Below are 14,348 nucleotides of genomic sequence, written 5' to 3'. Positions count from 1 at the left end.
TATTTTCAGCTTTGCAAATGATATTTTTTTCGGCATCACATATTGAGTGTGCGTAGTAGAAAGTTTTCAATCTTTCAAAGAGTGTGCATGCTTCTGAAAATGAAGGTACAGGCAGCGGCTCCTCTTCATCAATATCGACCTCTTCTGTTGTCTCCGTCAATCTTGCGTCACACAAGCTTTCGATAGTTTCTATCCCACACGTTGGAATATTGTCGTCGAAAGTAACAAAATTGTTAAAATTTGTTTGAGTATCTAATCTAAGCCAATCATCTTCAGAAACCTCAACGTGTTCTAGTTGTTCATCTAAAGATTCTGACACTCTATTGTAACCGCATTTGTTGAAACAGTTTACAACTGTTGTCTGTTTGACCTGACGCCAAGCAGTCAATGTGAAATGCAACGCTTGTAGAATGTCAATCTTTAAAGTTGCCTTATTTACTGAAGTGCCCGAATCCATCAAACACACAGCCTTCTGCACAAGTTGTTTCCGATAAAATCCTTTGAAACATTTGATAATTCCCATATCTAATGGTTGCAAAACGCTCGTACAGTTTGCAGGATAAAAAATAACTTTTAAATTCTTCAAAAATGTCGTCTCAGTTGGGTGCGCTGCACAGTTGTCTATGAACAATAAAATGTTTCGTTGCTTTACGCGCATTTCCGCATCAAGGTCCCTTAAAAACAAATTAAAAATGTTTGTGGTCATCCATGCCTTTTTGTTCGCGTAATATTTTACTGGTAAAGTTTTTGTGTTTTTAAAACACCTAGGCTTTAACGATTTGCCAATAACGAGTGGTTCGCGCATGTCACTTCCATCACTGTTAACGCAAAATAACACAGAGATCCTCTCTTTTGACCCCTTACCACTGTGGCAGGACTCCCCCTTTATCGTGAGTGTGCCGTCGGGCAGACAATTATAAAAGAGTCCTGTTTCATCAGCATTGTAAATATTCCGAGGCTCGTAATTCTCCAACAGTTTTGGAAGCTCATTTATCCATAGCGAAGTTCTTTCCAGATCTACGGATGCGGACTCTCCTGCGAGCTTCTTGTACACAAGACCGTGGCGATCTTTAAAACGACTTATCCACCCGTTTGATGCTGCAAAATCGTTAATGCCGAGTCTCTCCGCAATTTGTTTTGCCTTTTCTCGAACAATGCTCCCATCAATCGGAATGTTAACAGCACGAGATTGTTGGTACCAAGAGAAAAGAATTTTCTCCAGTTCGCTAAACTTTGATTCTTTACTGGTTTTTCTAGTTTTCGAAGATTTTCCGCACTTTTGAATTTGCTCCCGAATTTCGTTTTTTTTCAAGAAAATAGAATTTAACGTGGATGCCGCGATTCCTAAACGCTTGGCTATATCGACGCGTTTTTCAGCGGGGTTTTTTTCCACCTCTTCGATAATTTTCAATCTTTCTTGAAGAGTACGTACTTTTTTTATCAAACGGCTCATTTCGAAGATAGTTTGAAGGCTCAAAAAGGATAACTGCACACACTCCACTAAGTTCGGGTAATTAGCGACAACTAGCGACTGACGGTGGCGACAAACTGTTATTCTTTCTTTTTCTCTATGAAAAGTTTCGCGCACCGTAACGAGTGCCGTCTGGCGCCGTTTTAACACAGACAAAATATGTCAAATACGCGACGTAATTCCTACGATGAATGCGGGAAAATGGTGGACATAGAAACGATCGATGCGATCTATTTTTGTATGAAATGAATTCGGACTAGAAGAAATAAATGATACATCCGGGAAAACGATTATTCAAGGAACGATAGATAGAGGTTTCACTGTATAGAAATAAATAAATTGAAATTGAAATCTTTTGAATTATCTAAATCAGCGTTAAATCAGGTGCGTGTAATTACATCATCAGAACTTCTTTGGTGTCTTTTTCCTCATCTGATCCATCTTCATCAGAACTCCTGTTATATACGTTACATGCAACTGATTTAACAACCTAATAACCTAACCTAACCTACGTTAGGCTAACACAAAAGATTCCGAATCACCCCGCTCAACAACATAACCAAAAACAAAATTATATATTTACCCCCCATATTTAAAAGAACTCTAATGTTAGCTAGTTACTTTCATTGAAATTGAGTGAAAAATATTCATTTCTCCTGTTTTTTTTTAAACTTTACAGAAAATCTCATCTTCCGTAGAGATGAAGGACAACTCCACCAGCGCAGTTAGGGTCACCTATTACTCCAGCTGCAAGGGATCCACCAGGGAAGCTACCAACAAGTGCGATGACCTTAGGGTTTGTACACATTATCATCGTCCATAATTTCAACTGTGATCAAAACGCAACAAACCATGGAAAAAATAATTTTGTTAACAAATACATAATATGTATTGAGTTTTCTCATAACGAGTGTATGTTTTTACCAGGTTGGAGACTTGGTAACATTTACAGCGGAGATTGTGGTGACATCTTGTCCTAAGGACCCCAACGAGTGGAACCAGGTGTTCCAGATCTACCCCGTGGGAATCAACGAGAGTCTCATCATTGACCTGCAGATGCTGTGCGACTGCCCCTGCGAGAGGCCGGGCCATCCTGTGAGTACTGCACTGAATGTCATAACCTTACCTCGATGGTGACATGACAGAGATAGATTTCAGGCAACACGGCTATCAGAGCAATCCTTACCCTGCAGGCTACAGCCTCGAACAACTGAGAACTCGTACCAGTTATTATTAAATTAATATATAATATGAATTGAGTATAATGTTAATTGATTTTAACATTATACTCGACTTAAAACTTGTTTGTTTGTTAGACCGCACCCATAAATGGTTGAAACTGGTCCGGTCTAATAAATAAAGTGGAATAAAGATTTAAAGTATTTTCACTATTCCACCAAGAACTAAACGTTGCACAAATAGAAATTTTATACTGTATGTTTTATTTATTCCAGGGTTTTGAATTGCGCTCGGAAACGCATTGCAACGGATTCGGCACGTACGCATGCGGAGTATGCGAGTGCGAGCCGCTCCACTTCGGGGGCTTCTGCGAGTGCTCTGCCCAGGACGTGCACGGCAGCGGCGCAGCCGGGGCCACCGGGGGCTGCCGCCAGGGCAACACCACCACGGTAGACTGCTCCGGCAGGGGCAACTGTGTGTGCGGGCAGTGCGAATGCGAAAGGAGGGCGAGCCCTGATGAGGTAAATTATTAATTACACAATTTATTTTTTAACTATCGAAATTTAAATAAATGTTGACTGGTTGAGAATTCGCAGTAAAAAAAACTTCTCAAGTGGGAATTTCTTAACCCTTAGGCCCAGTTGTTTCACTGAAATTCAAGTGTAACATTGTCATCAAATGGCCATTCAGCGCCATTTTGTTTTTTTGACATTTGGAAGGTCCCCGTTTAACACCGATTCTAGGTGCATTTCAGATTTCTATCAAATGGTATTAAACTGACAAGCTTAACAACATGATAGTTGTCCTCTTCTGCTGATCGCAATTATACTTTTATTTCTCATTAATCTTGTAATCACAGTTTTATATTTGTGTATTCATAGATCTATTTGGTACCTACTTTATAATGGATTACATCTGCATACTGTTTTTATTTCCTATATAATACAGATATTCTCCTAAGGTTCTATTCAAGTTCTGTTACTATTTCAGTTTTGTGAAGCCCTTTGCCAATACAGTAGAACCCTGTTAATTCGAAAAAACTGTAGATTCTCTGGTACACCAGAGGTTAATAAATCTGTTTGTGTGTTTTTGCAGCACATCTCGGGCAAGTTCTGCGAGTGCGACAACTTCTCGTGCGACCGCCACAACGGGCTCCTGTGCTCGGGGGAGGAGCACGGCAAATGCGAGTGCGGGCAGTGCCACTGCCAGGACGGCTGGAGTGGGCCCGCCTGTGATTGCCGCGCCACCAACGACACCTGCATTCCTCCAGGTATAGAGAATGCATACCCACATGCAGAGGCATGCATTCCATATAGGCACATAAGCATTGCATATCCTACCTTTCTCACATAAAGCTTATTGCAAGATCTCAATCTGTACATTAAAAATATGCACAGAATATGTCCAGCTTTGAATCGCAGCACCTCTTGCACCGTACCGACCACACACTATAAAGTGTCAAAAGCAGAAACTAAGTATGCTAGATGTTGCTCACGTCAGTATTCAATATTTACTTTTTAGTACACAGAAGTGTACATGTGTGCTGCGTGCGATTCAAGAAGTTAATGGTTTGTGTGTGTCCAAATAGGCAGAGGTTTTCAGAACAAATTGTCTGTGAAAACAAAAATTTCTCTGAATTTTCTGCCTACCCTGATCCAAAACTCTGTGCACGCCACTGTCCTCATGTCGACAAGAAACAACAGAAATGCTATCGGTTTCTTTTTCAAATCCTCAATTTAAACCTCCCTCAAATGTTTCCAATCTTCCTAATTCTTTATCGTGATATATATTTGGGGTATTATGCCGTGTTGCGATACCTCCTTATTTGGCCAACGTTTCAGGCAGCGTTACAATGTCCACCATCAATACTGGCGGTGAATATCTCAAGCACACCTTCCTAATTCTTGAAAAATTCGTTAAAAACTTGAAAAATCATCTCTATTTTATCTGTCAAATTATCAGAAAAATATCAACTTCAAATAAAATTATTTTGTGTTCCTTCTGTTTTGCGAGAATCTTCTCATTCAAAATTGGAACGATGACCTGTTGAAACATAGTTGAGTAGGTACCTATCCAACTTGATAAATAAGAACTTCTTTATATTTTCTGTTACAATAATGACTTGATACCTAAGCAGCTGCTCATAGGAAATCAAAGTGCTATAATTATATGTCTTACCTACAGACATATGAATATTAATAGACGAGAACCTAAAGGCGAGGGGTTAAACCAACTGTTGGGGAACGCAGAGGGGAAAGCTAACTGTGATTCGTCAATAAATCAATCTGACAGTATATAGGCATCTCGCATTATAATATCACCATTTAGTTCTTAAAAGTAAAATCTGCTTTTGAATGAATAGACATTTTTACATGGGAGCGCAAATTGCTCGCCACGTTATGAACAAATTTGCTAAGTCCAAATTCAGCAAAGTAAATTTCTTCTATTTTCAGAGTCGAATATTTTGTTTCCTTATTTAGTTAAGACACTTTTACAAATGTTCATAATTTACTTACCCCAGTAAACAGCGACGAACACACTTGACAATCGCCACATTCGAACAATGATCTAGGGTTGTCACAACCGCTCTGTTCCTATTAATAATAAAATAATGTAATTATCTCTTTTAATTAAAATTAATTTACGCGAATTATTTCAAACATTATTTAATCTCAATAATACATAGCAGTTACATTATTATTTGCTCCTTGTTTTTGTAGTAATAACGCCATTAAAGTGGAATAAATTTAAAAATTATTGGTTTATTAATACGACGGAGTTCCAGCAAGAAATAACAGATGAAAAAATAGACGTTCCAAATGATACTATTATGTATTTTATCAAAGCGCAAAAGGCGAAGGCACATCCCTGATTCTTGTGCAAACGGCTTTGTGTTTCGCGTCCATCGCGTGATAGTATATGTTTCTAAAACTGATCCATATTATACGATGTGAATAAGCTTAAAATAATGCTTACCTATGGAATGTAATATGACAATTGGGTTTATTCTCTTTTTCACTTCTATTTTTACAAGTTTTCATAGCGCAAGCCACCATTTTGCCGTGTTATTTCGTAAAATGAACCGATGATGCCTCGACCATAGCTCGACGCTAGTTCGCACAAGAATGATGACGTCACATTTTCTAGATTCACGGGAGGCCATACGCGAGCCCAGCCGGCTCCAATGGAACCGGTATGGGGAGTGGGGAATAATACGCTTTTAATCACTTAGGGCAGGTCTACTAATATTCATATGTCTATGGTCTTACCTGAATGTGTTTTTTTTAGGTGGCGGAGAGGTGTGTGGGGGCCACGGTGAGTGCGTGTGCGGTCAGTGTGTGTGTGGCATGGGAGAAGAGGGGCGCTACTCGGGACGATTCTGTGACAAGTGCCCTGTGAGTATATCAAAATGGTCTTTTTTCTTTATTTAATATTTTTCCATACGTTAGCTATCTTTCTTCAATACTGATACACATATTAATTTACTTTGTTACTTTGGCCAGACTTGCCCGGGAAGATGTGCAGAGTTCAAGGACTGTGTGCAGTGCCAGATGTACAAGACGGGACCCCTCACAGAAGAAGAGTGCGCATCCAACTGCACCTTTGTTCCCATCGGGGTTCAAGTTGTCGAAGGTTTGTTGTAATGTTTTGTACCCTTACCCTTTTGTCAAAAAGACCATTGAAAATGCTAGGAGTTGTTTTGCTTTATGGTTTTACTAAAGTAGTGTTATGATTTTTCAGCAAACGAAGAGAAGGATGAGAACATGTGTGCCTACTACGATGAAGAATATTGCAGATTTTCCTATGTGTACGCCTATGACGAGAATGACAAAGTCATCATCAGAGCGCAGCAAGAGAGAGAGTGCCCTCCTCAGGTAATTATCATAATTCTTTTCAATATTTTGCCAATTCACCATAACCTCTAATCTCTATTTCGGGAGTTATGTAATCCATTTCCATTGGAATTTTTAATTTGATGCATGTTTTGTGTTTCCTCAGGTCTTCATGTTGGGAATAGTGCTGGCAGTGATTGCCGCCATTGTGCTGATAGGATTGGCACTAATATTACTGTGGAAAATGGTCACATCCATCCACGACCGGCGGGAGTTTGCCCGTTTCGAGAAGGAGCGCATGATGGCCAAGTGGGACACTGTAAGTAGCAAAGCACCTAAAACATAATAATATTTACTTTATTATATTGAAATATGGGTGTAGATGCAATAATTATTAATTGAGTAAGTACTTGTCTGAAGTAAGTACTTTTAGTTCCGTATTAGATTCAATTAAGTTTAAAGTAATTTTTTGTTCTGTTTTCGAAATATTTTCAAAAATAAATGAATTGAAAAGAAATATCAGATGAATAATGGGGGGAAATTAATTTATTATGTAAACATTATTTTAGCAGTTTGTTAATATGAATGTGTGTTTTTTAGGGAGAGAACCCCATCTACAAGCAAGCAACCTCTACCTTCAAGAACCCCACTTACGCCGGGAAGTAGATACGCAGTCTCATTGTTCTAACGATAATCTCATTAATAATCTCGTGATGTTTTAGGACATCAACTGACAATTATTATTATTCAGTCCAGACTGTCTCCTTTCATTTTCATCCTCGATAGCCTATTACATACACTCATCATCTTACATTTTGTTTGTGTTCATAATGATACTTACTTTTTGAAGTGCCTTTAAAATGTCTTCATTCTGCACTTATTGATAAATCAAAATTGTGATCAGATATCCAATATTTACACACATGAACTAATGTCAGAGCTTCCAAATACACTTCCCTTGGGTGACTTCCATCTTCAGGATATCCTGGAAACCTCTTGAACCGTTGTGCCAAATACTGAATACTCAGTGCGAGACCATGTCGTAGGAAAAACTGACTAAAAAGATTACAATAAGAACAGTTTCGAGACGAAGGGGAGTATAAAAGAGGACTTAGAAACGTCCTGCCTTACTTTTATTAGGTTTTAACTTTTAGTCACGATGTAGAATTATAAGGAAACTCGAATAGATTCACTGTATGTATTGTAATCATAGAGATATTAAAACTGTAGGCATTAATACGAATTAATGTCAGTTACATTTTACAAAACTTATCATTATGTTTTTTTTATTCAATAACAACTTTAATTAATCACACTTGTGTGAGAGCGCCCGCAAACGGGGGACTTTAGTTGCGGAAACTATTTTGTCACAGTTGCCGCCTTCAAATGGAGTGCCCACGAGAGACTTTAGTTGCTGCAACTATTTTGTAATATAAATACGAAAACACTAAAATTTCACACATGTATGGGTTGGAAGAAATATAGTATGTGCGAAATTTGACTTTAGATATAATCGTTGCCGGCAGCCGTAACTAAAAAGTCTCTTGTGTGTGCACCTCCGTGGCATATATCGTAATGAACTGTCTCCACAACTAAAGTCACTCATCTGCGGGGGCTCTCATTGTACCACATTGTATAAGCCAAATAAAATTACAAAAATTAAATGTTATGTACTAGGTACTTAAAATTACATATTTGCATTTAAAGTTAATTAAAATCTTAGCAATTAAACATTAAAATTTATGTCTGCTTTAAGAAATTCGTAATAATAACTTGCATTGTGTATACTCAAACCATCTTACATACATATTCGATGCTTATATGTCGGTTCAGTGTTGGTCTAGTTAAACCTGTACTAAACTAATTTTCTAGTGTAAAGTAGTACGCCAACCTTACGCGCTGCATAGCATTTACAAGTAAGACGTGCGTAACTTTGTTGTGAGGCATATTAACCACTGGAACGTTTTTTTTGGCCATTATTTTTGTTATAAAACCTACAAACTTAAGATAAATTATGAAATATAGGTATATTTAATGGTTTTAAAGGGCAGTTAACAGTTTATTTGTTTTTGTATCAATATTCGGAGGAATGATTTTTTGAATGAGCGTGGGCGAGTTCAAAACCAAACGTATGAAAATCTCCAGCGCTCAACGCATTTTATCGTCAATATCTTAGCGTTCCAGTGGATAAAGAAGAACAAAAAAAATGCAATGTGGATGTGTCTTGTGATACAAAAGTCTGACCATTATTTGCTTAAATTTCAAATTCAGGAATTCAACATCATTTTGGAATTTTCATTTCAATCAAATAGAAAGACGATGCTTGATGTTAGACAGTGTAAGAGAGACAGCAGATGCTAAATGGGCTAGAACCAAAAGGTACTAAGTCTGTGACAACATGATTGATTGTCTATTCAGTGTTGTGAGGCCCTAGCATAAGAAAAGGTTTTGATTGCTGACCTCATATTTAATATATTACTGTCAAGTTATACAATGTGGTTCGAGACAGGCATGTGTTCAATGTATTTATTATTTACGTAAATATCTAAAAATGTTATTATTTTGTGACATGAATGAACAATGAATCATTGTTTGATTGTGGTTATTTGAATTTCCTTAGAATAATGTGAGACTTAATTTATTTGCTTTGTATTTAAAGCATACCAAATAATGACTAAATCTTCTATATAGTGTTTTGCGTGAATGTTATTTGATAGTTTATTTAATTAATTTAGAATGTTGTTAGAGGAGAAAAGCACAAATAATAATAGTTTTGTAATAATTGGCAGCATTATGGATTCAATATTTTATTTTAAATTAAAACTTTTTGAAATTAAACCCTGTTATTTTATGTGTTGTGAATTTTATTAAAAGAAAAAACAATATTGAATATTAATTTATTGAAGGTGCCACATGATTTTGTATTTTTCGATATCGAGAGCAATATTTATAGATATTAACTATTATTAGAAAAAAAAAACTTATTTTAAATGAATATAAAGTAGGCACTGATTTTGCTTAACATATTAATCTTAAATTAGTTTAATTGATGTAATAAATAGTGTGAATGTGCCTTCTAATAGCCTTCCATGTGCCATTATTATTATACTTAGTATGATCTTAAATATGAATCTTGGGGCCGTTTTGTAGCCTTTAATTGAAAATCTCTTAAAAAATCAATATACATACATACCGTGCTTTTTACAAGCACTTTTACTTTTGTACATACTCTAATATTACCCATATTTCGGTAATTTTTTTATCAAAATAATGTTTTACAGTGAGGACAAGAATCTTTGTGTTGACTTAAATATTTTTTATAGATCTGCTTGTAACAAAAGTGTTGCTTTGTAATGATTGAGGTTAACAATTAAATTAAACTAAATTTAAAAACCAACAATGTGTTCTGTTATTACTCTTTAATCCTGTGTATATTCTGGAAGGTCACTCTCCCGTGTCTTCCAACATTCTAAAGGGGGAAACTAATTCTCCTAAACATTCTCACAGTTCATGTGCTTAGCAATGGAAACTATATTCTTTAATTGTCACTGGTTCCTCAAAGTGTATATGGAAAACTGTATCGGACTTTTCACCCTCAGTTCGTGTTTACTAAAATACTTCCAAATATGATTAAGTACAAGTTTTATTTGCTTTCATTGAAACATTCTTTGATTTCAGAAACAGGATATAGGTCAGACCCTATCTATCCTATCATTCCTATCCATATAATGATGCACGTTTAAAAATTACATTTGCAATAACTGTTTTTAACCCCTCCGACTTTTCGCGATCTTGAAGCTAAGATGTCTTTACCGAAATGTCAATTTCACGAAAACGTTGTGTTATTACCGCCTCACAATCAAAGCTCTATAAATGAAACATTACTGAACGGAGCCGAATAGTAAAAACTGTTTTAGAAAGGTTACAAAATAGGCTTTCAAATTGTTGTATCATAAATAAATATTAACATTTGTAAATATTTAAATTTAGAATGGAAACATGAAAAAATTGTAAAAATGACTCACCTGTAATGTTTTATGTAAAAACGATACTAAAATCACGGATAATGTAAAAAAAAACACTTATTTCATCGTACAAATGTACAATAAACAATTCTGTCACTTCACTTTTTGACCATTTCATACAAAATATATTTTTAAAAAAATAATTAAACTTGCGAGGCGGGTCGGCACGTCAAACGGCTTTCTTGGCGTCGTTTTACGATTTGGCGGGTAAAATTTGCTTCCACTGAGTAGGTCTTTTTACGGGTTTCTATGGATAACTTTGAATAGAGATGTGAAGCTTCATTCAATACGAATATTCTACTTTTTGTTTTAGGGATGTCACTAGAAGAATAACGGAGTTATGACGATTTTTGTGGAAACACACGCGTTGACGTGTAAACACGCTTATTGTACTTGACTGCTATCGTTATTTTATCGTGTATATCTGCTTACGTTGCTGACCGGTTAAGATACATAACATATAATGTTAAAAGGTAAGTTAAAAAATACAGGGGCACTAGATTTTTTTTTTTAAATCTTGGGGGTGGTCGAAATACGTTTGAGAACCTGTGCTATAAACCATAGATCGAAGTTGTGAATGTGGGTTTTATTGTGTATCAGTGTCAAATGTCTACATTAATCACAAAAAAACTCAGCAGGCTGAAAAACAATACTCCATTATATCAGTGTTTATAAAAAAAATGGTAATAAAAATATCAAGTCTGGGAATGGCATAAGAAATGTAGTTTTAGACGTGTTTAATAGTTGTTTTCCATCAAATCACACCAATAAGGAAGTTGAGTCCATTTTTTTTTTATCAATATTCGCATTCAAACTTAAGTACGAGTATTTTTTTTTTTTTTTAAGTTTGTTTTCATAGTTAAATTAATTCTCAAAGTTTGAATTTTATTAAGCCCGCCAAAACGAGCGGAATCCGAGCGGTAAGAGGCGGGGTGTGGGTGTGACGTCATTCAAACTGTAAGAACCACGTCGCTTAAACATTTTGTATGGAAAAAAAATTAATTCTTCAATAAGGAATTCCAGTAATTTTTTTACCAATGTTAACCGTCTATTAGAATTGATGTTATTAAAAAAAAAAGAAAATTCATTAAGATTTCATAGTTAAATTAATATTTTAAGTTAGAATATTTACTTTTCCCGCCCGGTACGGTATTGCTGTCGCTATTTGTTGACCGCCGCGCGCCAATTCAGGACCGCCGCGCAGAAAAGTAAAGACCAAAAGTAAAATAACGGTTTACAGCCCAGTTCACTGTGAGACTTTTCTGGGCGGCGGCCTAAAGTGTATCACAATATGTAATGTGACATGTATAATAATAAAAACTTCTAAGCGATGCAATAAACAACATATTATTATAAAGCACTATACGAATATGTATCTTTAGAAATCCATTTCATATAATAATAACAACAAATACGTACATATATTTGACAATAGATGGGAGCTATTTTTTTCTGTCTCTATCTCTATTATTAGTTTCTCCGGGAATGCAGCTGGTTTTCAGCAGTGCCTTATTATATGGTAAACAAAAGTAGAAAATTTAAAAGCCATCACCACATTATAATATATATTATAATGAGTAGAGAATAATAAGGAAGTTGAGTGAAAAATATTTATATAAAAATATACCTGGTAAATGTCAGATGGGTACAATACGCAATTATTATTATACTGTAAAAATGTATTATATTTATCGTAATGTACAAATGAACACAATTAATAATTTGATATACTTACTTGGAAGCTTTAACTCAACGACAAATAAACGTTTGGCATATACACCTCTCTCATCTAAACCGACCATCTCTCATGTAATAGAAAGAGATGCACCATAGGTGATCCGTTGTACGTACAAGTCACGACACATGTGACGTCAGAATTCTTTCGACCAATCGTGGAGCGTATACAGTTTATTGCTATTGAATGCTTTTTCAAGAACGTTTAACTAATTCTAAGAATAATAATATAGAAATATATTTATATATTTAGAATCGATATTTTTTGATCTACATGAACATATTTTTTATAAGTCAAAATATTTTTCACTCAACTTCCTTATTGCCTATCATACTCCCAACTTAAGCGGGTTTGAAATGTAGGGGGCACAAACATTTTTTTTAGTTCGTAGGAGCCGGCAAGAATATTCAATAAAAATAGATCCATTTTGTTAACGCCAACATGAAAACAATACCATACTTGATAAAGTGACATTTTGATTTTTGTGTTGACAAACCCTGTAGAAGTAACATCCAAAGGCAATATGAATGTATAGGGACGACACTGCAATTGCAGGGCTTTGTGATGTGCGTGGGCACGATTCTTCAACACTGCAATTGCAGTACTCCGGCTCCTAAGGGTTAAAGGAAGTATTATATATACGTAGGTATATTACACCTGCTTATATCTATAAAATAACAATGCAACTATGTATTACCTATGTCAAACTATAATAATACGCAAACATTATCAATAATTACTAGACACACAAACACAAGATCATCAGACCATCAACTCGCCATACTACATCAATCCAGTAGCCATACTCCGTAGGTACCTACTGCTGCATATTATCACAAAACTTGGTCACTATAGCGCTAGAGCTAATTATAAATGATCGGTTCTACTTTGGAAGTGTTCCTTTTGTGAGGTGCGACTCAAACTAAACAATGCGCTGTTGGGAAGTAAGAGCTTCATAGATGCACGCACAGATGGCAGTGCATAGAGCTTGCGTGGAAGTCCGCAAGATGGAGCCAGTGGCCAGTAGTCGCCAGGGCCAGTGGGAAGGCTCGCAGAGAAACTTACTGTTTCAGATTCCAATTAGCCAGCTACTAGTTAGGTTGACTACCGAATCACCTTTATAATATGCGGAGTATTAATAAATCCCTGATTAATCTAAAAGAACCACTTATTTATTAACTCCTTCCAAGACGAGTTGGAGACCTGTTTGTACGAACACAACAGCTGGCGCGATACCATTCATTTTGATATCATGTGACTTCCCCATTCCCCCCACCCACGTGAAATCAGCGGCTACCGGAGGCGGACCTTATCTCTACCTCACTAGCGTATTATTGTACTGCGTTGTGTAGTAGTTCGGCGTGGCGAGTGGTAATCCACAAGTGGCCGGCTGCAGTGCACTGGTGTGATGAGTTTTTTTTTTTTTTTTTTTTGTTTATTATTATTTTAATGTAGATCATATGGGTTACATTAATACATACATATTTTGCAAAATATAATATTTAGGTTCATAATTGGTCATGTATACCTTATCAGAAAAGAGGAGCTAATATAAAGAAAATAATATAAAATTACATAATATAAAGATAACCAGTCCTAGTGAAGTACGAAAATATTCATGGGTAATATTTAAATTGAACTAACTTTAAGGACAGGTTGTTTTACAGAATTTTCACAATTCATCAAACTTTGAAATTTGATGAATTGTTAAAATACTGTGAATAACCCGTCCCAAGACTTGTACATTTTATAAATCGGAAATTACCATATTTTGGATACCTGTGTATCTTTTTCTTCCCTATACTTTTAGGGGAGGCTTTGCCTCATTGCTCGAACCACCACTATTCAAGAGCCAGTTTCACTCCTTCCTCTCACTAAAGATCCTCCATACAGCATCACCAAAGATGATTTGTAGTTTTGGCGCCATTTACAGTGTCCTTTTTTCATTTTTTTTTTTTTTTACCAATTTGTCTCCTGTAGCCATACCATTTTTGGCGCCTTTTTGAAAAAAAAATTATCAAGGGCACTGTTAATATTCAATTTCATTACAGCGCCCTTGAGGTGATTTTTCACTAAAACGGCGCTATATAAATCACGCGAATATT

The 14,348-nt window shown here is 35.9% G+C and overlaps 1 protein-coding gene across 2 annotated transcripts in view; it reads left to right on the top strand.

Moving 5' to 3' along the window:
- mys (position-specific antigen beta subunit myospheroid) overlaps positions 1 to 9,874 on the top strand; it is a 65,377-nt gene extending 55,503 nt beyond the window's left edge. For both annotated transcript variants that reach the window (XM_089634780.1, XM_089634781.1), the window contains exons 9-17: positions 2,151 to 2,267; positions 2,399 to 2,566; positions 2,926 to 3,171; positions 3,746 to 3,920; positions 5,939 to 6,045; positions 6,154 to 6,283; positions 6,392 to 6,525; positions 6,650 to 6,802; positions 7,084 to 9,874. In XM_089634780.1, coding sequence (XP_089490906.1) covers positions 2,151 to 2,267; positions 2,399 to 2,566; positions 2,926 to 3,171; positions 3,746 to 3,920; positions 5,939 to 6,045; positions 6,154 to 6,283; positions 6,392 to 6,525; positions 6,650 to 6,802; positions 7,084 to 7,149 — 1,296 coding nt within the window. In that variant the 3' untranslated portion in view covers positions 7,150 to 9,874. The remainder of the gene's footprint in view (positions 1 to 2,150; positions 2,268 to 2,398; positions 2,567 to 2,925; positions 3,172 to 3,745; positions 3,921 to 5,938; positions 6,046 to 6,153; positions 6,284 to 6,391; positions 6,526 to 6,649; positions 6,803 to 7,083) is intronic.
- Positions 9,875 to 14,348: the final 4,474 nt, after the last annotated feature.

This window comes from Hesperophylax consimilis, chromosome 8 (assembly GCF_061612785.1).
Source record: "Hesperophylax consimilis isolate HC1 chromosome 8, BYU_Hcon_1.0, whole genome shotgun sequence".
In the NCBI taxonomy this organism is placed as follows: domain Eukaryota; kingdom Metazoa; phylum Arthropoda; class Insecta; order Trichoptera; family Limnephilidae; genus Hesperophylax; species Hesperophylax consimilis.
This window is presented reverse-complemented; position numbering and strand designations above follow the sequence as displayed.